This window comes from Triturus cristatus, chromosome 7, assembly GCF_964204655.1.
Source record: "Triturus cristatus chromosome 7, aTriCri1.1, whole genome shotgun sequence".
Classification (NCBI taxonomy): Eukaryota; Metazoa; Chordata; class Amphibia; order Caudata; family Salamandridae; genus Triturus; species Triturus cristatus.
The window spans coordinates 1,190,830,755-1,190,854,813 of NC_140590.1; the positions used below are offsets into that span (position 1 = coordinate 1,190,830,755).

General features: G+C 47.5%; 1 protein-coding gene across 3 annotated transcripts in view; it reads left to right on the top strand.

Annotated features, from left to right (window-relative positions):
* PARP2 (poly(ADP-ribose) polymerase 2) overlaps positions 1–24,059 on the top strand; it is a 402,899-nt gene that overhangs the window by 263,622 nt on the left and 115,218 nt on the right. For all 3 annotated transcript variants that reach the window (XM_085618532.1, XM_085618533.1, XM_085618534.1), the window contains 3 exons: positions 10,494–10,632; positions 16,344–16,407; positions 18,309–18,443. In XM_085618532.1, the coding sequence (XP_085474658.1) occupies positions 10,494–10,632; positions 16,344–16,407; positions 18,309–18,443 (338 nt within the window). The remainder of the gene's footprint in view (positions 1–10,493; positions 10,633–16,343; positions 16,408–18,308; positions 18,444–24,059) is intronic.

Genomic DNA, 24,059 nt, shown 5'->3' on the forward strand with positions numbered 1-24,059 from the left:
GTGAGCAAGGGACTCACGTCTGAGCATACCCTGCCAACTATTGGCGAACAAAGCAAAAACCAAAGGAAGTGATGGACTGAGTGTTGAACATTGCAAGCACTCACCCCCAGTCATCTGATCTGGGTTTAATCCATCACCGTTCTTTAGCCCACTCTGCCACCCCAGTTCAGACATGGCCATATGCAAATCAGTCTGACCCTGTGCCTCATGGGAACAGTCCAGCCCGAACTGCCAAGCCATGTCTTCCTTGGACCAGAAACAAGCTTCCTAGGACCGGTTTCTGGCATTTCAGCCGTCTTCAGCCAGGCTTGCTTGAATCCAGTGGCAAAGTGAGCAAGGGACTCACGTCTGAGCATACCCTGCCAACTAATGGCGAACAAAGCAAAAACCAAAGGAAGTGATGGACTGAGTCTTGAACATTGCAAGCACTCACCCCCAGTCATCTGATCTGGGTTTAATCCATCACCGTTCTTTAGCCCACTCTGCCACCCCAGTTCAGACATGGCCATATACAAATCAGTCTGACCCTGTGCCTCATGGGAACAGTCCAGCCCGAACTGCCAAGCCATGTCTTCCTTGGACCAGAAACAAGCTTCCTAGGACCGGTTTCTGGCATTTCAGCCGTCTTCAGCCAGGCTTGCTTGAATCCAGTGGCAAAGTGAGCAAGGGACTCACGTCTGAGCATACCCTGCCAACTTATGGCGAACAAAGCAAAAACCAAAGGAAGTGATGGACTGAGTGTTGAACATTGCAAGCACTCACCCCCAGTCATCTGATCTGGGTTTAATCCATCACCGTTCTTTAGCCCACTCTGCCACCCCAGTTCAGACATGGCCATATGCAAATCAGTCTGACCCTGTGCCTCATGGGAACAGTCCAGCCCGAACTGCCAAGCCATGTCTTCCTTGGACCAGAAACAAGCTTCCTAGGACCGGTTTCTGGCATTTCAGCCGTCTTCAGCCAGGCTTGCTTGAATCCAGTGGCAAAGTGAGCAAGGGACTCACGTCTGAGCATACCCTGCCAACTTATGGCGAACAAAGCAAAAACCAAAGGAAGTGATGGACTGAGTGTTGAACATTGCAAGCACTCACCCCCAGTCATCTGATCTGGGTTTAATCCATCACCGTTCTTTAGCCCACTCTGCCACCCCAGTTCAGACATGGCCATATGCAAATCAGTCTGACCCTGTGCCTCATGGGAACAGTCCAGCCCGAACTGCCAAGCCATGTCTTCCTTGGACCAGAAACAAGCTTCCTAGGACCGGTTTCTGGCATTTCAGCCGTCTTCAGCCAGGCTTGCTTGAATCCAGTGGCAAAGTGAGCAAGGGACTCACGTCTGAGCATACCCTGCCAACTATTGGCGAACAAAGCAAAAACCAAAGGAAGTGATGGACTGAGTGTTGAACATTGCAAGCACTCACCCCCAGTCATCTGATCTGGGTTTAATCCATCACCGTTCTTTAGCCCACTCTGCCACCCCAGTTCAGACATGGCCATATGCAAATCAGTCTGACCCTGTGCCTCATGGGAACAGTCCAGCCCGAACTGCCAAGCCATGTCTTCCTTGGACCAGAAACAAGCTTCCTAGGACCGGTTTCTGGCATTTCAGCCGTCTTCAGCCAGGCTTGCTTGAATCCAGTGGCAAAGTGAGCAAGGGACTCACGTCTGAGCATACCCTGCCAACTAATGGCGAACAAAGCAAAAACCAAAGGAAGTGATGGACTGAGTCTTGAACATTGCAAGCACTCACCCCCAGTCATCTGATCTGGGTTTAATCCATCACCGTTCTTTAGCCCACTCTGCCACCCCAGTTCAGACATGGCCATATACAAATCAGTCTGACCCTGTGCCTCATGGGAACAGTCCAGCCCGAACTGCCAAGCCATGTCTTCCTTGGACCAGAAACAAGCTTCCTAGGACCGGTTTCTGGCATTTCAGCCGTCTTCAGCCAGGCTTGCTTGAATCCAGTGGCAAAGTGAGCAAGGGACTCACGTCTGAGCATACCCTGCCAACTTATGGCGAACAAAGCAAAAACCAAAGGAAGTGATGGACTGAGTGTTGAACATTGCAAGCACTCACCCCCAGTCATCTGATCTGGGTTTAATCCATCACCGTTCTTTAGCCCACTCTGCCACCCCAGTTCAGACATGGCCATATGCAAATCAGTCTGACCCTGTGCCTCATGGGAACAGTCCAGCCCGAACTGCCAAGCCATGTCTTCCTTGGACCAGAAACAAGCTTCCTAGGACCGGTTTCTGGCATTTCAGCCGTCTTCAGCCAGGCTTGCTTGAATCCAGTGGCAAAGTGAGCAAGGGACTCACGTCTGAGCATACCCTGCCAACTTATGGCGAACAAAGCAAAAACCAAAGGAAGTGATGGACTGAGTGTTGAACATTGCAAGCACTCACCCCCAGTCATCTGATCTGGGTTTAATCCATCACCGTTCTTTAGCCCACTCTGCCACCCCAGTTCAGACATGGCCATATGCAAATCAGTCTGACCCTGTGCCTCATGGGAACAGTCCAGCCCGAACTGCCAAGCCATGTCTTCCTTGGACCAGAAACAAGCTTCCTAGGACCGGTTTCTGGCATTTCAGCCGTCTTCAGCCAGGCTTGCTTGAATCCAGTGGCAAAGTGAGCAAGGGACTCACGTCTGAGCATACCCTGCCAACTTATGGCGAACAAAGCAAAAACCAAAGGAAGTGATGGACTGAGTGTTGAACATTGCAAGCACTCACCCCCAGTCATCTGATCTGGGTTTAATCCATCACCGTTCTTTAGCCCACTCTGCCACCCCAGTTCAGACATGGCCATATGCAAATCAGTCTGACCCTGTGCCTCATGGGAACAGTCCAGCCCGAACTGCCAAGCCATGTCTTCCTTGGACCAGAAACAAGCTTCCTAGGACCGGTTTCTGGCATTTCAGCCGTCTTCAGCCAGGCTTGCTTGAATCCAGTGGCAAAGTGAGCAAGGGACTCCCGTCTGAGCATACCCTGCCAACTTATGGCGAACAAAGCAAAAACCAAAGGAAGCGATGGACTGAGTGTTGAACATTGCAAGCACTCACCCCCAGTCATCTGATCTGGGTTTAATCCATCACCGTTCTTTAGCCCACTCTGCCACCCCAGTTCAGACATGGCCATATGCAAATCAGTCTGACCCTGTGCCTCATGGGAACAGTCCAGCCCGAACTGCCAAGCCATGTCTTCCTTGGACCAGAAACAAGCTTCCTAGGACCGGTTTCTGGCATTTCAGCCGTCTTCAGCCAGGCTTGCTTGAATCCAGTGGCAAAGTGAGCAAGGGACTCACGTCTGAGCATACCCTGCCAACTTATGGCGAACAAAGCAAAAACCAAAGGAAGCGATGGACTGAGTGTTGAACATTGCAAGCACTCACCCCCAGTCATCTGATCTGGGTTTAATCCATCACCGTTCTTTAGCCCACTCTGCCACCCCAGTTCAGACATGGCCATATGCAAATCAGTCTGACCCTGTGCCTCATGGGAACAGTCCAGCCCGAACTGCCAAGCCATGTCTTCCTTGGACCAGAAACAAGCTTCCTAGGACCGGTTTCTGGCATTTCAGCCGTCTTCAGCCAGGCTTGCTTGAATCCAGTGGCAAAGTGAGCAAGGGGCTCACGTCTGAGCATACCCTGCATCTGAAACCTACACTGTCAGAATTACAATCAACATCCATATCTGTGATGTGATTGTGACTAAGTTCATCTCTCAGAGAACGTCCCTTCCTGAATGTAATCTGAGGATTGCTGCCTAGATCTTTTTTGAGATGTTCGTCGGTGAGTAGCACGTGCCAGTGTTTTTTGAATATTTTCCGTACCTCAGTAGCTTGCCCTGAGACGGTGGTAATGAATCTAATGTTCTCCTTTTTTGTTTCTTTCTGTTTGGGATAAATAAGTTAATTACGGGTTTTTGTCTCCACTCTGGAGGTTGCATCTTTCACAGTTTTAATACTGTAACCCCTCTCCCTGAATCTTACACACATGATTGCCTTTTCACTTTTGTATGCTGCAGCAGTACTGCAGTTTCTCTTGGCCCGTAGCAGTTCTCCGTATGGGATGCTCCGCACTAGATTTTGTGGATGACTACTATTAGCATTCAAAATGCTATTACCCGCAGTTTCCTTGCGGAATAATTTAGACGTCAATTGATTGTTTCTGACTTCTAGGCGGACATCCAAGAACTCCATTGAGTTCTTACTGATATTTTCTGTGAACCACAAATTGCATGTGTTTATGTTCAGTTTGTTTATGAAGATTTTTGCTGAATCTTCATCCCCACACCAGATGAAAAAAATGTCATCAATATATCGCAGCCACAGGGCAACATTCTTAAATTCGTTCATAATAGCCACCACCTGCTCCTCCCACCAGCCCATGAACAAGTTCGCGTAACTGGGGGCGAAGCAGGTTCCCATAGCTGTGCCCTGTGACTGCCTGTAAATGATGTAATTGAAAATGAAAAAATTATTCTTGAGACAAATCTCAATCATTTCCAGTCCCATATGAGAGTGGTGTAAAAGTGAGATAGATCTAGTCTTGAAATAGTGTTGAATAGTTTCTCTGAGAGATGAACTTAGTCACAATCACATCACAGATATGGATGTTGATTGTAATTCTGACAGTGTAGGTTTCAGATGCTGCCATAGGTGTAAAGCGTGTAGAAATAGCACTGATTGTGATGTATTGCATGTACCTAATTCGAAAAGGGAATTTATCATTAGGAAGAGACTTACATGCAACACTGCACACTGTGTGTATGTTCTTATCTGCCCATGTGCCAAATGGTATGTAGGCAGTACGAAACATGCAGCCAAGAAACGGGTGTTAGAACATTTACGTGCTATACGTAACAACAACAAATTGTACCCCATAGCCCGACATTTTTCAGAACAACACCTTCAAGATGAGACCAAGGTCCGTATGGTGGTAATTGACTCTGTGGATTTGGGTATAAGAGGGGGAAATAGAGAACTGTCATTGAGGAAATTGGAATCCCGATATATTGTGGATTTTGAAAGCCTCGCACCGAAAGGGTTAAATAGGAGCGAGGAATTAGCCATACATCTGCAACAATAATGAGATAATAGCTGTTTGGCAATGTTGTTTCAAAGTTTTTATATATCCTTTTATATCTGTTTGTATTTCAGATGGAGTCACAATTTTATACAACATGAATATTAACCATTGAATGAGGATGTACTTATTGTGGGTATCCCTAGAGCTGTGATTATATGCATTTTGTTAATCACATGCAGCATGGAACATTGGATTTGTTTTGGTGTTGTCAATTAGGAGATGGCAATGGATTTGTATTGGCACTGGGACCTTTAATTGGGTCTTGCATCAGGGATGTCGCTCACTGAGGACTTATGCCCACTTGGGCGATAAGGCACGATTATATCTGTGCCGCAGTCATCCCCTGTTATCTACACAGATCTATGACATTACCATTTGTGTTGCCCACTTGGGCAGGATGCAACTCCCAGTGCCCAATGTTATGCGCTAATGAAAAGCTCTATTTGGGTGGTATTGAAGTTTACAACCTTTTTAATCCATCGACAATTGTTATCGATATAGATCTGTGACATACCATTTTGTTGCCCACTTGGGCAGGGTGTTATTTGTATGCGCTAAGGGAAAGATTTATTTCATCCCATATTCAGCATGTTATATTAATTTGTACTGAATAATGAAAACATCATATGTTGTACTCATACATGCCATGTGGGGATCCCAGCGTCATCACACCGTTACAAGATGGCCGCGACGGCACTACTATACTTGTGCCGGGGTTATTCACTGATATCGATTTAGATCTGTGACATTACCTTTTATGTTGCCCACTTGGGCAGGTAGCAAGTCTCAGTCCTATGCGCTAAAGGAAAGCTTTATCTCTTTCCATATTTAGCATGTTATATTTATTTGCATTGAATAATTAAATCACCATATGTTGTATTTATACATGCTATGTGGGGATCCCAGCGTCATTACATCGTTACAAGATGGCCGCAATGGCGATATCATGATTGATGTTTTGTTGTGATTAGTCCGTCTTTGAATGAATTTTTAGATTTAAACATGGTGATCTTTTTGCATATTCGAGCGTGACCAAGCCGTAATGGCGAAACGCGTCGTTTTGCACTTGTAAATAAACGAAGCTGCATTCAACTTTGGTGTCCGAGGTTTAACGAGATTGTGTGGAGTAGAGAAATTTGGAAATCCCGTTTCCTTCTCGGACCGCCCGTGACAGACCGATCTTCTCACCGGAATGTATATATATATTCACTTAAAAAACCATAGGTTTCACACAAGTTATAGTTAGCTGTAGATTTCACTCGTAAAAAACCAATGAAATTCCACGTTATAGTTAGATCAGGTAACTATAACTTGCGCGACCGCAATGCACTGCTGATGACGTCACATATTACATCACTTATGACATGGTCAGTGACATCACTCATGACATCAATGATGACATCTGAAATGACACATTGTGCATTGCGGTCGCGCAAGTTATAGTTACCTGATCTAACTATAACGTGGAATTTCATTGTTTTTTTACGAGTGAAATGTACAGCTAACTATAACTTGTGTGAAACCTATGGTTGTTTAAGTGAATTTGCAAGGTTTTTTAAATGCTAATTCCTAACTAGAACGTGTGTGAAACCTATGGTTTTTTCAGTGAATTTGTACGGTTTTTTAAATGCTAAGTTATCTATTTATTGTTAGTTTTTCTGCGACCGCCAGTAGATAATGTGTATATATATATGTATGTATATATATATATATTCACTGAAAAAACCATAGGTTTCACACATGTTATAGTTAGCGGAAATTTTACTGATAAAAAACCTGTGAAATTGCCCCGTTATAGTTAGCGCAGGCAACTATAACTCACGCGACCACAATCCTCTGCTGATGCTAATACTGTATTTAGACACTTATTTGCCCATGTCTTCTTCCATACATTTTTAGCTATACATATATTACAAATATTTTTTTTTCATAAAGACACATATGTCATCAGCAGAAGATTGCGGTCGCGTGAGTTATAGTTGCCTGCGCTAACTATAACGGGGCAATTTCACAGGTTTTTTATCAGTAAAATTTCCGCTAACTATAACATGTGTGAAACCTATGGTTTTTTCAGTGAATTTGCAAGGTTTTTTAAATGCTAATTCCTAACTATAACGTGTGTGAAACCTATGGTTTTTTCAGTGAATTAGTACGGTTTTTTAAATGCTAAGTTTTTTTCCCTTATAATAAGCCCTGTACATTTGGTGGCCTACGGCCACCAAAAGAACAGGGGGTGGGGTAAGTGTGGATAGTGTTTTTTTCCATTGTAATAAGCCCAGCACATTTGGTGGCCTTCGGCCACCAAAAGCACAGGGGGTGGGGTAAGTGTGGATAGTGTTTTTTTTTTTTGTATTTTTTTACCGTACGCTTACGGTAAGCGTACGGTAAGCGTACCCCGCGAAATTGCCGAAAAAAAAATAAAACCGTTTTTGCACTTGGGGGATGTTTGGGGACTCCCTCAACATGACTATGTGGGAGGGAGTTCTCAAAACAGCCCCGTAACATGTTTTTGGCCATCATGTTTGATAAACAACACTCAGTGCGAGAGACAAAATGGCGGCCGCCGCTTCCTGGTTTCGGCCGATTCGAATGTTTACTAAGATCTAAGAGCCAATCAGAATCGCGCTCGCGCACACCACCGTACGCTTACCGTAAGCGTACGGTAAGCGTACCGTAAGCTGGCTCAGATATATATATTGATTTAAAGGCTATTTTCTCAGAATCTACTGAACAGATTTACACCAAACCTACAAAAGGCACTTCCTTGACCTAGGGACTACCTCTCTGCCAAATTTTGAGTAATTCTGTTCAGCCATTCGGGCTGTAGCTCGTTCTAAAGGTCCTATGGAAAAATGCATGGGAAAAACGCGTTTTGGGACCCCCCTTTTATCTCAGCCCCCGCTTGACGAATCCCCCCGAGACTTTCAGGGTAGGAGCGGAGCGTAGCGCCCCACCTATTTTGAGAAATTCGCGAGGATTCGTCGACCGGCGCCAAAGTTATTCAAAATAGAATGTTGAGGTTTTCCTATGGAAACGTGGTCCTAACTATAACTACCTACTGGCTATCGCCAGTAGGTAATATATCAACCAACCAGACCTTAAAATTTGGAACAGCAAAAATATGATTGTCACTTTTGTCCCAAATACAACACCTTAGAAGATTATTGGGCATGTTTTACTGTATAGAAGGTATGGTGTTCTTTCTATTCACACACTTTAATTGTGCATTCATTTCCTTGTGTGAGAGCATTAATTGAGCATTGATTGAAGATCAAGTGCCAGGCTTTCTGCCAAATCCTCGCACACTACCTCAAAGCATCTTGCCACTGCCACAAAGAAAAACGTTGTTGGAGCCAGAGGCCAGAGACCGATTGCAAAACACACCCTACATAAGACAAAAATAAACAATAGATAATCAGATGTAAAACACTGTTTTACAAAAACCCGTAAATGCGGGTAGGTACCATCAAACAATGACAAAAGATTCCATTTTTAGAAGAGACAACTGCGCCCCAGATAATCGCAAAGACCCTGGCAGACTCTGCTGCTGTACAGCCACGGGTCTACAGTTAAGGCCATAGGCCTAGAAAAAGGATTGGCCTGCCGTAATCGGCCAATAAAGGCACCAATGTGAATGGAACTGTCCAGCAATCCGCCAGGCAAATCTTTGGTTAGAAAATAAAATATCAGGCGCCTTGCATGCTCAATCTTTACTCAAATATGTTATCCTATCCAAATAGTTGTATGAGGTTGACATTTGACCACTGGCTATAAATCAAATTATCTTGAAAACATTGTAACTGATGTTTTACAAAATTAATTATACCTCATTAAAAAAGCAAAAAAAGAAGTCTCTGCTCATTTTTGCAAAGTACCTCCTTTACTGGGCAATCTCGAGTAAAAGGATGTTACGCGCATTGAACTTCAAAGACAGCCCTGTAGTAGTAGGATGGAAGAATGTGTTTTTGATCACTTTTCCAACAGCTGTAACATCAAACCGAAAATACTCATCGATACAGAAGTTAGAATGCAAGCCTGAGGAACTGGTTTTATTTCCTGCACTCACGACTTGAGTATGAACCGGGTGGCTCATGGCAGTAAAGTACCTCTCAGGCCAGGTCTTATGTTCTCACGATGCTACAGGGCACAGAAGGAGCAATTGGTTTGGATACTGCAGGGCTTGAAAAGCATGGTGACGTATTCACAAATGGATGTGAACTTGTTTGTCTATCAGTGGCTGCACTTTTCGATGACTTAAAATAAAACACTGGCTCGAAAGTGGCGTGTTTGGTGGGTGTGCCGATGTGCAAGGGTAAAATGCCGTCACTCAGACTTACTCCGAATTAAGTTCACCAGTGGCAGAAGTGGGCTAATCCGTTGGTTCATGCTGTAGTGGGCGGCAGAAACATGTGAATGACCCAATAAACTAATGGATGCAGAGGAATGGCTGAAAGCTCCTTTTTGTAACTATATACATATATATTTATTTTAGTTAAAAAAAAAAAAAAAGGTCTTGACTAATGCCAGACCTGAAAATACTTGTTTACAAATACAGAACCGCTTCCACAACACCTGGAAAAAAGATCCTGCCCCTGCACTGACATGTGATTGACATGCCAACTCACTCTGTCATCATGGATACCTATTTTCCAGGCCTGAAAACATTCAAAAATCATTAGATTGTGCCACCAAAGCATGAGGCAGAAAGCTCTGCGTTTGTAATGATCTGAAGATAGGAGGTCACCTTACTCACTGTGCACCTTGATAGAATATATGTGAGTGCTGCAACTTATAAACGTAACTTGACATGCCAGCTAGGAGTGGCAGTAGCATGCAAGATATACAGAGAGTGGCAGGGTCAACATGTGAGGAGTCGCAAGGTTAAAATGACACTTGAGGGGTAAAGTAGGGCGCGCACAAGATGAGGACAGGGGTGGCCAAAATTACCATGGGCTAGTTCGGCCGAACCTGGACAAATACAGTGGGGTAGCTGGCATGTCTCTGTCTTGAGAGAGGCGGCTGAAGATAGAAAAGAGTTGGTCTGGCAAAACCTTCTCAGTGAATGGCTGTAGAGAAGCAGTCGGAAAGGGCTGTGCAAATATGGCACAGTTCATCCGTCCTCATACATCGTCAAACCTGGGGCTCATTATCCATTTGTAACTGTTTAAGACTGTGTAGGATACTTTTGGCAAGTTTTAAAGCTGCGTCAGAGTCATTGGAAATAAGTGAAAACTGGATGTATTTTTGTTCTACTCATAAAGAGATGAACCAATAATTGATGCAGTTATTTGTAAATAAACAAGACAACAGTTTGTCAGTTATTTAGTTACTTTTTGAATTTGCTCCTATTTTTATTTTTTTTAACTGAATTTTTATTTTTGAATAATCTTTTCTTGTGTAGGAAAGTTAACTTTAGAGCAAATCAAAGCTGGATACACATCTCTGAAGAAAATAGAAGACTGTATTAAGAAGAACCAGTCAGGACGGACCCTGGTGGAAGCATGCAACGAGTTTTATACGCGTATTCCCCATGATTTTGGGTAAGTAATGATCTATACAGTATTAGAATGGAAGAGACCTATGTTGTTCTGTCTAATGCGATCTACATATGAAACTTTCAAGCACACAGACTCTTACATCTTTTGAAGTATAAGGCACAACTCGTATATGCATCACAGAGATATGGGGTGTTTATCACAGATGGGTAGTGTACACACTTCAAACAGATTAGGAGTGTTGTAATGACATCATCTGGGGCGCTTGTTCCCTAATTTCCTTAAGTGGTCACACTCTAGCTGTCTGTTCTTCTGTGAAAGAGCTGGATTCTCGAAGTTGCTGCACGGCGTACTCTGCTCCACATTTCACTATTCACATTCTCGAGGGCCTTAATGCGTGTACAGTTCTCAACAGACTAGCTATATATTGAGTTATAAAGAGGTAGATTGTCTTTTTTGGTTATTTTCATTTTGTATTCAGTGTATCTGATAGAGACTACTAGCCGCAGATTCCTTAACGTATAATTATCCCTAGGCGTGAGACTGGATCCGGAAAATTTTGCCACAGCATCCCTGCGTGCCTGGGGCGGCACCATGCGACTCTGCCCCGACGTTGTCTGCGGGTGTGATGTCAGCGAGGTCACAAGTCCCACCCCGGCGCGCTGATGTCAGTTTCCTTCTTTTCCACGTGCAACGCGGATCCGGAGTGTGTTCCCTTGACCTGTTTTCAGGCCTCTTTTACCGCCTTTGGACTGGTAATGCCTTCGGGCTTCAAGACGTGTGCTTCTTGCGCGCGTCCGATGTCAGCGATGGACCCTCACCCTATTTGTATGTGGTGTTAAGGTGAGCACCATGATTTTACGGACTGTAAAGCTTGTCAGCATCTCAAGCCGAAGTCCCGGCGGGAGCACCGGATGAAATTGCTTTCGGCCCGCTTGTCCAGATCGGTCTCGTCGCAGCACCCGTCTCCTACCTCAGAAGGGTCCAGAAACCGCAGTTTCCAGCTGCGGCATCGTCCTTCGCTGAGGCCCCATGGGCGTCATTTGCCCGCCGGTAAGTCTTGCCGCTTGCCACTGAGGCCCTGTCCTCCTTCCGATGAGGGCGTGGGTACCTCTCGGGACGTGCGCCCTCGTCCGTAGCCACCCTATCTGCCGTTTCCTGGCATTGGGGCGACGAGGGCCCAGATGAAGGCCCATGATACGGCTCTGCAGGCTTCTTTGAGCCCCCCTCCTCTTCCTGTGACGTCCGTGGATCCCTCACCATGCGCGGGGCCTTCTGCGGACTCGCCGGGGCGACGAGTTCGGCTTCAGGTTTTGGAGGTGTGATGTCATCAAGGTGCGGCCCTAAGGGGTTCCCCTCTTCGACTCACGGCGCGCCTGCCTCGCCGCAATGCCCAGCGGGGTTCCCTGCGGTGACGCAGGAGGTTGCCGGGACTCTTGGCTCGTCCCCGAGTCCCCCTCGGTCCTCTGGGCAGGTGGCTGCCTTACCGGAGGTTGAGCCGACGCCTGTCCAGCGTCAATGGCTTTCCTCCCCGGCCGTGGTGGCGCCGCAGGTGGAGGCCGGGCTCCAGGACACCTCCCAGGGCCCCTCTCGGTCCTCTGCGCAGGCGGCTGCTTCGTCGGAGGTTGGGCCGGCACCTTTTCAGCGCCGTTCATTGGTCGCTTCGGCTCCGACCCCGCCCCCTTCTCTGATGAGGCATGTGGTGGTGGAGGTCGACCCCTGGTGGATATTTCGGCGCCAATCGAAGACTCTCCTGTGGTGGACTCCCCGGCTCCGTCCCGACGTCGAATCGTCGACTCTTCTCCGGATGTCCCTTCTTCTCCGGAAGATTGTCGTCTCCTCTTCACCAGAGACTGGACACCGCGTCGTTGCTTTTTCCCTGGCAGCTTCCTGGGTGGGTTCTACGCCATCTCCGCGTCCACAGCCCCTGGACCCGCTCTTCCATTCCCTGCAGTTGTCTGCCCCGCGGGCTTCTCCGCCTTCTCCGGAGACCCCTCAGGTCCCCCACTCTTCCATGGGCCTTCCATCCTGCAGGGGCTGGCCTTTTCTTCCTCCAGCAGGGGACGGGCGACTTAGTTTGCAGCCTTCGCCCATGGAAAAGTTGCTTTCCCCTCCTACGACGCAGAGTGTGACCTTTGTCCGGGCCATTTCCACGGCTACCGGCATTTTGCAAATGGGCAATCTGGTCGCTGCACTCCAAACGTACCACTTGTTGGAGGTTATCCACCAGGGCTCTGGTGGAGGGGAGCCGCTTCTCCCATTTGAAGCTTCGCTCCACAACTCTCTTCTGGGGGCCTGGGGACGTCCTGCTACAGGGGATCCGGTGCCTCAGCCGCTCCTTCACTGCCACCGTCCTGCCCCGCATGATCCAGTCTTCCTTTTTTCACACCCGTCTGCCCAGGGCCCTGTCCTGCGGGCTGCTTTTCCCTCCTTGCCTGTGGTGCTGCTGCCGCTGTCACGGGAGGCCCGGAGGTTGGACTCCTGGGGGCGTAACATTTTTGCCTCCACTAGTGCTGCTCTGCGCGCGCTCAACACACTTTGTGTGTTGGCCAGGGCTACTTCTGACCTGTGGGATTCCACGGAGTCCCTTCTGTCTCGCGCCTCCCAGGAGGGTGCCCGCGCTGATCTGCGGCACCATGTGCAGGATGGTCGGGAGTTAACTACATTTATTCTCCGTTCGGCCTTGGACGTCTGATTCTCTCGGCCGCGCTATGGCGAGTTCTGTGGCCCTCCGCCGCCATGCTTGGTTGGGGGACGGCATCTTTCCGGAGAATGTTCGGGAGCGTCTTGTTGACCTGCCTTTTGATGGGACTCTGTTGTTTCACACCCATGCGGACTCCGCTATTCAGCGACTCCTTGCAGGGCTCCGTCCCCCTCCCCCTCTGTAGGCCTCAGCTCGTCGGTCCTCCGGTGTCTTATGGAAGGCGTTTATCCCACCTTTCTTTTTGGGGGCCTTGTGTTTTGGTTGGCCTCTTTGTGTGCTGTGTACGGCTTGGAATGCCTTCAGGGTCCTAAGGTTGGCCCCTCTGTTCTTTTGGCTGCTGGTTCACACCTTCAGCTTTGTGGTGCATGATTTTGGCTGTTAGTGATGCTGTGTAGGTCCTTAGTTTGGACCCTCTGTGTATTTTTTGGGCTGATTGGTAAGCCGGTTGTGGTGTTTTCCACAGGTCTTTTATGTTCTTGACCTCTGCTGCGGGTTTCCCTAAGAGGTGCCTCCCTGTTTTGTTTTGGGACGAGTCGTACCCTAGGTGGGGTACTTGTTGGCTATTGTATAGCTCTGTCTTAAGCTGGTCGGGTGCGGAAGCCTTCTCGGTTTCCTTGCGTTTTCCTGGCATCACTGTATACTGCTTGGTGCGGTCTCTCTTTTTCCTCCGCCTTCGCGCTGCTTGCGCTGCCCTAGGTTCTGTCCCGCTCAGTATCCGATGGCCTTCTTCTACAGGGTTAGCCTGTCGTCCATCTGCCTTGTGTTCCAGGGAGGCGAGGTTATTCCTGGTGCTCTCCTGTGTTCTGGTTGCCGGCTTTCGGTCTGTCCTACTTGTGTCTCTTCATCTTCTGGCCGGTCCCACGTCTCTTCATGGTCCGGGTGGTGCTCCTGGGAAGGTCCTTTTCTAGGGCTTGTTCTGTGGTTTCCTTGCCTCTGTCTTCGTCTTGCGCTCGGCTTGTTGTGGGCACACTACTTTATAATATTTACCAGCTGCGTGCGCCTGGTGGTTATGGTCCGCCTCCGTGGGCCTCAGCGTGTCCCCGTGTGCTACTGTCCCTTGCTTTGCTGGACTTTTGCGCAACTGTGTCTTCCTTCTCACGTATGCGCTATCAGCTGCGGGGCCGTTCCCGTCTTGTCCACTGCCTCGGAGCTGATACCCGTTCAGCTATCCCCTTCGCCGTGTGTTCTCCTGGGGCGGGCTCTGCCTCAGTTCCACCTCTTCTCCTTGGATCTTGCGGTTGTTCCTTCTTCCCTTGGTACTTGCTGGGTGCCGTCTGTCCCTCTGGGTTTTCTGGCGGGCGCCCTTTACCCCTCGGGTCGGCTTGTGGTGTCCTGGCCTTCCCTTCTCCTTGTTTTTGCTTCCTTCTGCTTGGTGGGGGCTGGGCAATCCTTCCTGCCCCCATGACACATCCCCTGTTGGGGCCCTGTGTTCTTCCAGGCTGGTGAGGTTCTCTTGCAGACCCTCCTCTCCTCTGGGTATGGCTAGGGTATCTATTCTCCGTTAAGGAAACTGTGGCTAGTAGTCTCTATCAGATGTACAAGTTACTTTCCTTCGGTAAAGATGTATCTGGTAGAGACGATTCTAGCCGAAGATTCCTTCACGGCCCGCCTTTCCTCCCCGTTCTGCGAGGTCCCTTCTGCTTGGTCTTCTACACTTGCCTCCCTCTGGGTGGCTTTGTCTGCTACGGGTGCCCTCTTTTCACTTCCTCCCTGGCAGGATGCTTTGTTCTGTTTTTGTTCCACTTCTTGCTGGTAATTGGACGGCAGGTTCATGTGTACTTCTGCTTCCCTACACCCTGGTTCTTCCAGTGTGGGGCCTACTCATGGTCTTCTCCTTTTGACTCCTCGGCAGTCCTCTGGGTTGGGGTCTCTTGGCTGTGCCTCAACCCTTAGCTCTTTACCGGGAATGTGACACTCCTTGCTGGTGTTGTCTTGGGAGGGGTTGTCGTTATTCCTCCATTCTGGACTTGTTGCCCTTCCCGGTTATTGATTGGGGTTGCAGGTCTTCTGTCGTCTACCACAACATTTTTCACATGTTTTCTGCCTCCAAGGAGGATGTCGCCTTCGCTTGTGGGGGCCGTTTCTCAGAGGGTGCTCTGCTCTTTTCCTTTAGTGACTTTCAGTACCGCAGCGCTTGGCACTGTCCCTGCTGGTGCTGTTTCTCACCATTCGCTTCTTTCCTTTATTTCTCTGCTCTTTTTTTTTTTTTTTTTTTTGCACACTGTTCCCATACTCTCACAGTTTTGTTGGTGATGTCTCCGCGTTGTGGCACGGAAAAGTTCTCCGAAGAAAACTGACGTCAGCGCACCGGGGTGGGACTTATGTGACCTCGCTGACGTCACGCTCACGGACAACGTCGGGGCGGAGTCGCGTGGTGCCGCCCCCCGGCGTGCAGGGATGCTGTGGCAAAATTTTCCGGAATCAGTCTCACGCCTGGGGATAATTGTACGTTAAGGAATCTGCGGCTAGAATCGTCTCTACCAGATACATCGTTACCGAAGGTAAGCAACTTGTACGTATTTCTTCAACAATATACAATCATTAAAACTTATAGAAAATAAAAAAATGACATTAGATACAAGGTATTTTTTATACATACATGTGAATCTATAACCAATATCAAACTGCAAAGTAACTGCGTCATCCAAGTAATGCGTTTTTTACAGGCAAGTGTTTCTTCTACTATGGTAGCTGATTCAGCATGAATAACTTGGTGCAGCGGTGAGCAGTTGAGTTATGACATGGTGCGCAGAAGAGCAAAATGTAATTTTGTACGAAGATGTGTGTGGAAAAGTGTGAGGTGGAATCTGAATGTTGACCCAGGTGACAGTGAGACCTTTCATCGTTTCCCTCAAACTCATGTACATTGGCTCATTAAAAACTCTTAATTCTCTGCTCCGTACCTTGTTTAAATTAACTGCAGTGTGTGTAGTGTTTAGCTTACTATGATTTTGTTTATCTCCATATAAATGATTTAATGAATCTGAATTCTTGAATTAATTAATATAGACATCAGAAGAAGACTCCTAACAGACGTTGCCTTATGTTACAGCTTAAAGACACCTCCCATGATCAGAACAGAGGAGGAGTTGAAAGAGAAAATCCTGCTGCTCGAGGTGAGAAAAGCACATAGACCAAACTAGAGCTGTCAGTTCAAAAGCACAGCTCCATGTTTCCATTCACTGTGGACCTGCGCCTCACAGTCACTTTGTGCTAATTTCTGTGAAATGCAAAGAGAAACAAGGTGAGAAATTTGAAAGTGAGACGTGGAACAGGGGTTAAATGAGTCATTTTGTCTGCTCCTACCACAGTCCACTTGCTGACTCATGTAGTTGCAGTTGTCTAGTAATTGTCCTCATTAGCGTTCCCTTGTACAGGCATATACACAGGGCCGAACTGGCCGTAGCAGGCATCAAGCATTTCCTCTGGAAGCTGGAAGGGTGGAGGCCAGTAATGAAGCGGTAGGTAGGGGCCGGTTTTGTTACTGGAGGCTGGTTTTGCAGCGGCTGCTGCAGTATCAGCCCCAGTAACAAAAGCAATATCAGACTACAGGTGGTAGCCCTTAAACCCTATAGAGACCAGGGCGAACATATGTAACATACAACAATGTCTCTGAGGGTATTAGTTAGTGGTCAATTTTTAGTAGCACAATATATTGCTAGGAGCAGAAGGAGAAAACAGGGAGACAAATAATTCAATGTGACAACATAAATTGTGTTTTTTGGTAACTACATATATTTGTTATAAATAACTTCATATATTTAACATGTATGAGAACAGCCCTGCGTTACATTAAATGGCATGTAACCTGTTCGTGCCAGACTGATGCCAGCTTGACACATTGCGGATTTACTCCCCCCCCCCCCCCCAACTGTGTGTCTGACTCAAACGACTGTTCCCAGTAGTAGCTTCCTTACTGCTTATCCTTGCGGTATCTCTTGGACCTTCTCTGGACTCCCTTCCAGAGACCTCCCAATGTAGCATCTTCTGACTCCACCAGACATATAGATGCGTCCTGACTCAACCTGACCCTTTAAGGGACCCCACACGTCTATGATGGGACTTCTGTCTCAACCTACACCACTGTCATAAAATAAGAGTAACCTGGTTCTGATGATGGCTTAAACATATCAACAGGTCGAAACGCCGTAGACTTTTACAGCGAAAATTATGGCGCTATTTCTTTGAGGATTCCCATCTTGAATTTCCTTGTATATATTAACATTCACTGTTTGGGTATCTCTATAATGTAAATTTCATCACCAACTGCTTTTTTATTGTGCCGCTTCCTGTCGCTGTACATACTTCCTCATGTGTCACTTGCGTCGTTCATAATTTTACGAGCACTTGTGCACAGTATCCCACACGTTACATGCCATTTAATGTAACACAGTGCTGGTCTCATACATGTTTAAATATATGAAGTTATTTATAACAAATATATGTAGTTACCAAAAAACACAATGTATGTTGTCACATTGAATTATTTGTCTCCCTGTTTTCTCCTTCTGCTCCTATCAATTTATTGTGCTACTAAAATTGGACCACTAACTAATACCCTCAGAGACATTGTTGTATGTTACAGTAACAAACGCAGCAGTGCTTCACACTTGCCGTTCCCAGTCTGGCCCTGCTCATACAGTAGATTTATCTTGGTTTCCAGTGTAGCTTGCGGAATCATTACCAGTTCGTTTTTACATAGAGATGCCAGAACTCTAAAAAAAAGAGCAGTACTCTATGGGTGTAACAGTGTTGGCCTACGCCTCTTGGTAATGAGTGAAGCACTCTTTTCATGTATTCCAGCTATCCTTGTGCACGCTAATTTTAATACCATGAAGCAAGTGGTGAAAGCTCACATCTTTTTAGTAACTGTTTCTTTTCTATCTCGGTATGAACTGGTAATGCTATTTCCAACTTGTTAAAAATATTGCAATCCCTAGCATAGATGGTTTTCTTTAGTGAGACAGCTGGGTGTTTGAAATATCCTTTGATGTTTTTCACGTTTTCTGTTTCTCAGGCACTGGGTGACATTGAGATTGCCATTAAGCTTGTCAGGAAAGAGGCAAACAGCCTGGAGCATCCCCTTGACCAGCAGTATCACAAACTGCACTGCGCGCTGCAGCCACTCGTTCACAACTCTGAGGAGTTCAAGGTGAGAGTCCACACCCTTCGATTCAACTATTACAGACCAATGTAATGCCAAAGATTGCAAGTCAGATATTTGAATAATTATCTTATTACAGTTTGACCATTGAATGTAATTTGTGCCGCAGAACGGCAATGCAGCACCACTCCTGCATCATTTAGGAGAGTGGCACCTTCTGTGCCCCTTCTGTTATTGGCTGTCATTGCTGCTTCCGGTTTCATTCCATGCTGATGAACAGGATTGCCTTTGCCCTATAGCTTGGTCTGACATTTTGATTAGTCTTCTAGGTAAGAAGTATCTTATAACATAATGGGAAAGCCACTACTCCTCTTGTCGTTTTTAATCTCCTAGTACCTCAGACTGTTATCAAGTTTAGAGTGAGACTGTGCTACCAGTTTGGAATGTGCATCTGGGTTAGATCATGCAGAAATACCATCACCATTTTCAGGCACAGTAGCTGTGCTCGCCATTTGGTTCACCTCTTTCTGCTTGGCTATCATTTATATAAACAGTTCCTCATATTGAGTATTCTACTACATTCCTGAAGAAAAGCGTGCTATGAAATATCACACGTTTGATTAACTGATGGAATTGGCAAGAGCCCCAAGAGGACAGTGTTCCTTGGGTTGATTGTCTAGCTCAAACTAGGCCATACAAATACTGGCAGTAATGCTTAGCATAACTAATTAGTCAATGGTCTGTTGATGACAAAGGATGTCAAAGAGGGCTTTCCTTTGACTTTTGAAAAGAGCCATAAAAGTCTGACTTGCCAGTGCCAATTGTAGATCTCGTCTGGCCGAAAGGATGACCTTCTTTAATACTCCAGTTTCTTCATTGACGACTTCCATTGTCCTGATTATAAAACATATAAGGATTCATGCAGTCATATGCTGCATGCGTAGCATCAGTAAACTGAATTTGGTAATTGCAGCTGAAGCTTAAATCCAATGTGGGAGTCTTCACTCTTGCTAGAGGAGGAGTGTTGTAAGCTCAAAGATATGGGCAGAACCATTGCTTACAAAGCTGCAGTAGCCACGAGAGCAGCAAATCCTGCAGTACTCTGCCAGGTAAGATTCAGAATAGTGGGAGATGGCAGCACAATTGACACATTTCATCTCGGCCTAACTAGATATCTGTGGAAGACATACTGGCCTCAAAGTATACAGTGAAACCTTCACTAGATCTGGTGGACTTAAGTATTATCAATGAACAACAAGAGAGTAAGGGAATCTTAGGAGCACTCTTAGTCCCCTGGCTCATATAATCATATCAACGAAAGAGTGTGCCTTATCTTAGTGAAGAGCAAGCATGAAGAATCAAACTGGATTCCTTGAAAAGCATAAAGAATCACACTGGATTCTTTAAAAAGCCCTCACTCACCAACCTAGTTGGTGACATGCTTCATCCTCGGGCCCCAACAGGAAGACCGAATGTCCCCCTGGTGTGCTTCAACGCCAGGAATACTGCGGAGCGGGTTTTGTTTGTGTGATTGGTAAAAGTGCTAAGTGTAGTGGATTAAAACTGTCTAGATTGTGTAAAAAAATGCTTTTTATTAGGTGGCCAATCTGACATGAATAAAAACAGAACGAGGGATGTGTGTGCTGGGTAAATTGATCAGCTACATCCCACTGTTCATGGTCAACATGTTTCTGCCTATATGGTGTTGTTAGCCAGGCATTCTTCAGGACCAAAGTGTGACCTCGGCGGAATGAGTGCGCTAAGGCTCACCCTAACCAGAGGTCAAAGTGTAAGTTGGAAGAACCAAAATTAAACATGCGGCGTAACAACTAATCACACCATGGGTCTCGGGAGGTGGCAAGTAGGCACACGGCCGTCTATGCCAGGCACCCACTAGGTACCTGCTGGCAACCCTTCTTAGCCGGACCCTGTTGATCAACGGGGGGGGGGGGGGCGCCTAAGAAGGGTGTAGCTGATCAATTTACCCAGCACACACATCCCTCGTTCTGTTTTTATTCATGTCAGATTCGCCACCTAATAAAAAGCATTCGGGCTATGATTTTGAACTTTCAGCCCTTGTCCTGGGTTTCGGTCAGGAAGACACTGAGGCTGCCGGGCCTCATAGCCTCCTGCATCCTGCTGATCAATCATGCCAGATGGCATATGCGGGCTCTGCAGTGAGACCTGAAGTTCCAGTGGGTGCAGCATCAGGGACACCTGTCCGACTACGTCCAGATCTCGGAGGGCACTGCGCTAGACTTGCAGTGGTGGTTCACTGACCAGCGTTGGGTCAGCGGAAGCTCCCTCTCCCTTCCTCAACCGGAGCACACAGTAGTGACGGACGCGTCCCTCTTGGGATGGTGCGGCCACATGGGAGAGGAAGAGATTGGGTGTCTCTGGTCTGACGCGGAGTCCAAGCTCCATATCTATCTTTTGGAGCTCAGGGCGATCTTACTTGCACTGAAAGCACTCCTTCCCTCTGTCAAGGGGGAGAGTAGTGCAGGTGTTCAGGGACAACACCTCCGCCATATGGTACTGCAACAAGCAGGGCAGGGTGGGGTTGTGGACCTTCGATCAGGAGGCTCTGCGCCTCTGGACATGGCTGGAACGCCAGGGCATTCTCATGGTGGTTCAACACTTGGCAGGTTCTTTGAACGCCAGGGCGGGTGCCGTAGCGTAACGACACTTGAGGGGGCCCCCTTGCAAGGTACATGAAGGGGCCCCCACCAACTCAATCAGGAGCTCTGGGTGCCGTGCTGGGGGGGGGGGGCCTTCTGAGCTTGGGTGCTTTCCCTCACCGCAGGAGCTGCGGGGCCTATGTTATGCCCATTCAATGAGGTGCAAAAGCACATTTGGTACAACATAAACAGGAGTAGTGTGACACTAGGGCGACCAGGTGTCCCGGATTTACCCGGATGGTCCCGGTTTTTCAACATTTGTCCAGGCAGATTGCGGTAAAAGTGCCTCATGTCCCAGTTTTTTGAGAGGGTAAACTGAAAACAGTGTGAGGCTCTTTTTTAGGTGTTCCAAAGCTAGTAAGCAGCTGTTATGAGTAGGCAATTTAATTAACAGGTATGATGCTGGTTTTTAAAAATTACATTGTATTTATTTTCTCAGTGCCTCTTCTGTGTGTGTCTATGGGGATGAGGGCTGTCATTCTTTGCCACTTTATTGTTGTAAATTTGTAGTCCTTCCTCTATTTTTGTGAAATGTCCCGCTTTGGTTCGCACGATTTGGTTATCATACTAGTTTGGCAATAGTGTATTATGAAATGAAGTTGCAAAATCGCTCAAAAAAGACAAACTGCCGCAGAAAGTTGTCACATGAGGGTAATCGGTGTGCATGAACGTGATAGGATGGCAGCTCATTCACGTGAAAAAGCACCATTGGTGCAACAATAGCATAGGTTTGCAAAACGTTTATAAACACAAATGTGCAGCATCATATTTATGAGTAAATTCACTCTCTGTGTAAATGATGCAAGGTGCACTATCACCTTTTGGATCTAAATCTTATGGGTGCAAAAATCCACGGAGTGCAAATTTAGCAGGCGTGTGGAAACACATTTAGGAGTACAAATCCCTTTTAGGAGCAAAAACACATTTCAACAAAATTTAATTTAGTTGCAAAATCAGATTTGGATGAAAAAAGAGCTGGCAGCTGACCCAAAGCCCACACTGTGGATTTTTGTTTATTGGTGACGTGAACCTTAGCTATCAGCAAGGACTCTCTGTAGCAAGGCCTAAAATGAATGGAATGGAGTGTGGTGTGTGCCGCAACTGAATGCACCCAGTGTGCTTCCTGCCCGAGACAGTGAGGACTCTGAATAGGTTAATGGTTGCCAGTGGGACTGGGAGAAGGAAGGGTGGGGTGAAGGTGAAGAGAGGCATCACAGAGGCTGGAAATTAAAGCGCAAAACATGTTTCCACAATTTGTGCTACAAACGCTTTGTAGGATCCTACCTCCCTTCTACGCAGCCCACTTTCACAAGGACTAAAACAATGTTCCACCTCAGGGCAGTGCTTATGTCTCACAGTGTCACTGACCTCCCAGTTACAGCGGTATCAGATGAGTGTCCCCTACATCAAAATATTACTGCTACTCATCTGCCTCAGTCACCATAGCCCCCAATGGCACCACCCCCCACTCAACCACAGCTCCACCCTGCACTTTCATCTTCCTAAAACTCCCTCTCCTGCATTGACGCCTAAACAAAATGAAAACATGCACCTGAGCCCAGGCGTGCAACCCCAATTGGGCTGAAAGGGCTTCAAATCTCACCCCCCCATCCCCACACACCCCCTGTCGTGTGTGTCAGCCCGGGTTGAGACGGCTTCCCGGGCACACACAGCCTCACCCGAGTACTTCACAAGTCTTTAAAAGACCATTTACTTGCTAACGAGGCTTTGTTGTTCTTTCACCCCTTCTTAGAGCCCCTGCATCTCCACTCTGGCTATCACTTGAAGAATTAGCCCCCCCCATCCCCCCCCCCCAAAATTGATGGTAGCCCCCCCCCCCCCCACGCCCGAAATGTGTCTCTCTCTAGTTGTGCCTCTGCTTGAGCCTATCAGGTATTCTCTTGTCTGCGTGGCCCCTGCCGCCATGTTAATGAGCTTGTACCATTCCAGAAATGAGCAGATCCCTGCGCTCTCCATTTTACAACAACGAGATAGCGCCCCCTACCATAATAGGAAATACAATGGAGGCAGTGGTCGAAGTGGGAGGGAAAAAGTTGGGGAACTGTAGGCTGAGAATTAGAGGGCGGGAGTAACGCTTAGATTGGGTCAGTGGGCGGAGTCATAGGTGTGGCAGAAAGGGCAAAATATCCCAATGTTTAGTATTTGTTTCCCATTTCACTAACAGGTTACATCACTTACCTGTGCCGCAGCGTGGAGGCTTGTGTGCGTTTCTTTCATCCTTTTGGGACACGGACTTCACTCACCAGCTTGCCCTGGTCTGTGTCTCCCTCCCGCCGCCGCGTTTGACACCCTCGCGGCCGCGGTCAGGAGGGGGACTACATCTCCCGGCACACCTGGTCTCCAGGGCGGAAGTTCCCGCCCACTACCCGCGCCTGGAGGCGCAATATAAACCATCTCACCCTCGGTGGAGCGGGGGACTATCACTTACCTGTGCCGCAGCGTGGAGGCTTGTGTGCGTTTCTTTCAGCCTTTTGAGACACGGACTTCACTCACCAGCTTGCCCTTGTCTGTGTCTCCCTCCTGCTGCCGCGTTTGACACACTCGCGGCCGCGGTCAGGAGGGGGACTACATCTCCCGGCACACCTGGCCTCAAGGGCGGAAGTTCCCGCCCACTACCCGCGCCTGGAGGCGCAATATAAACCATCTCACCCTCGGTGGAGCGGGGGACTATCACTTACCTGTGCCGCAGCGTGGAGGCTTGTGTGCGTTTCTTTCAGCCTTTTGGGACACGGACTTCACTCACCAGCTTGCCCTTGTCTGTGTCTCCCTCCCGCCGCCGCGTTTGACACCCTCGCGGCCGCGGTCAGGAGGGGGACTACATCTCCCGGCACACCTGGTCTCAAGGGCGGAAGTTCCCACCCACTACCCGCGCCTGGAGGCGCAATATAAACCATCTCACCCTCGGTGGAGCGGGGGACTATCACTTACCTGTGCCACAGCGTGGAGGCTTGTGTGCGTTTCTTTC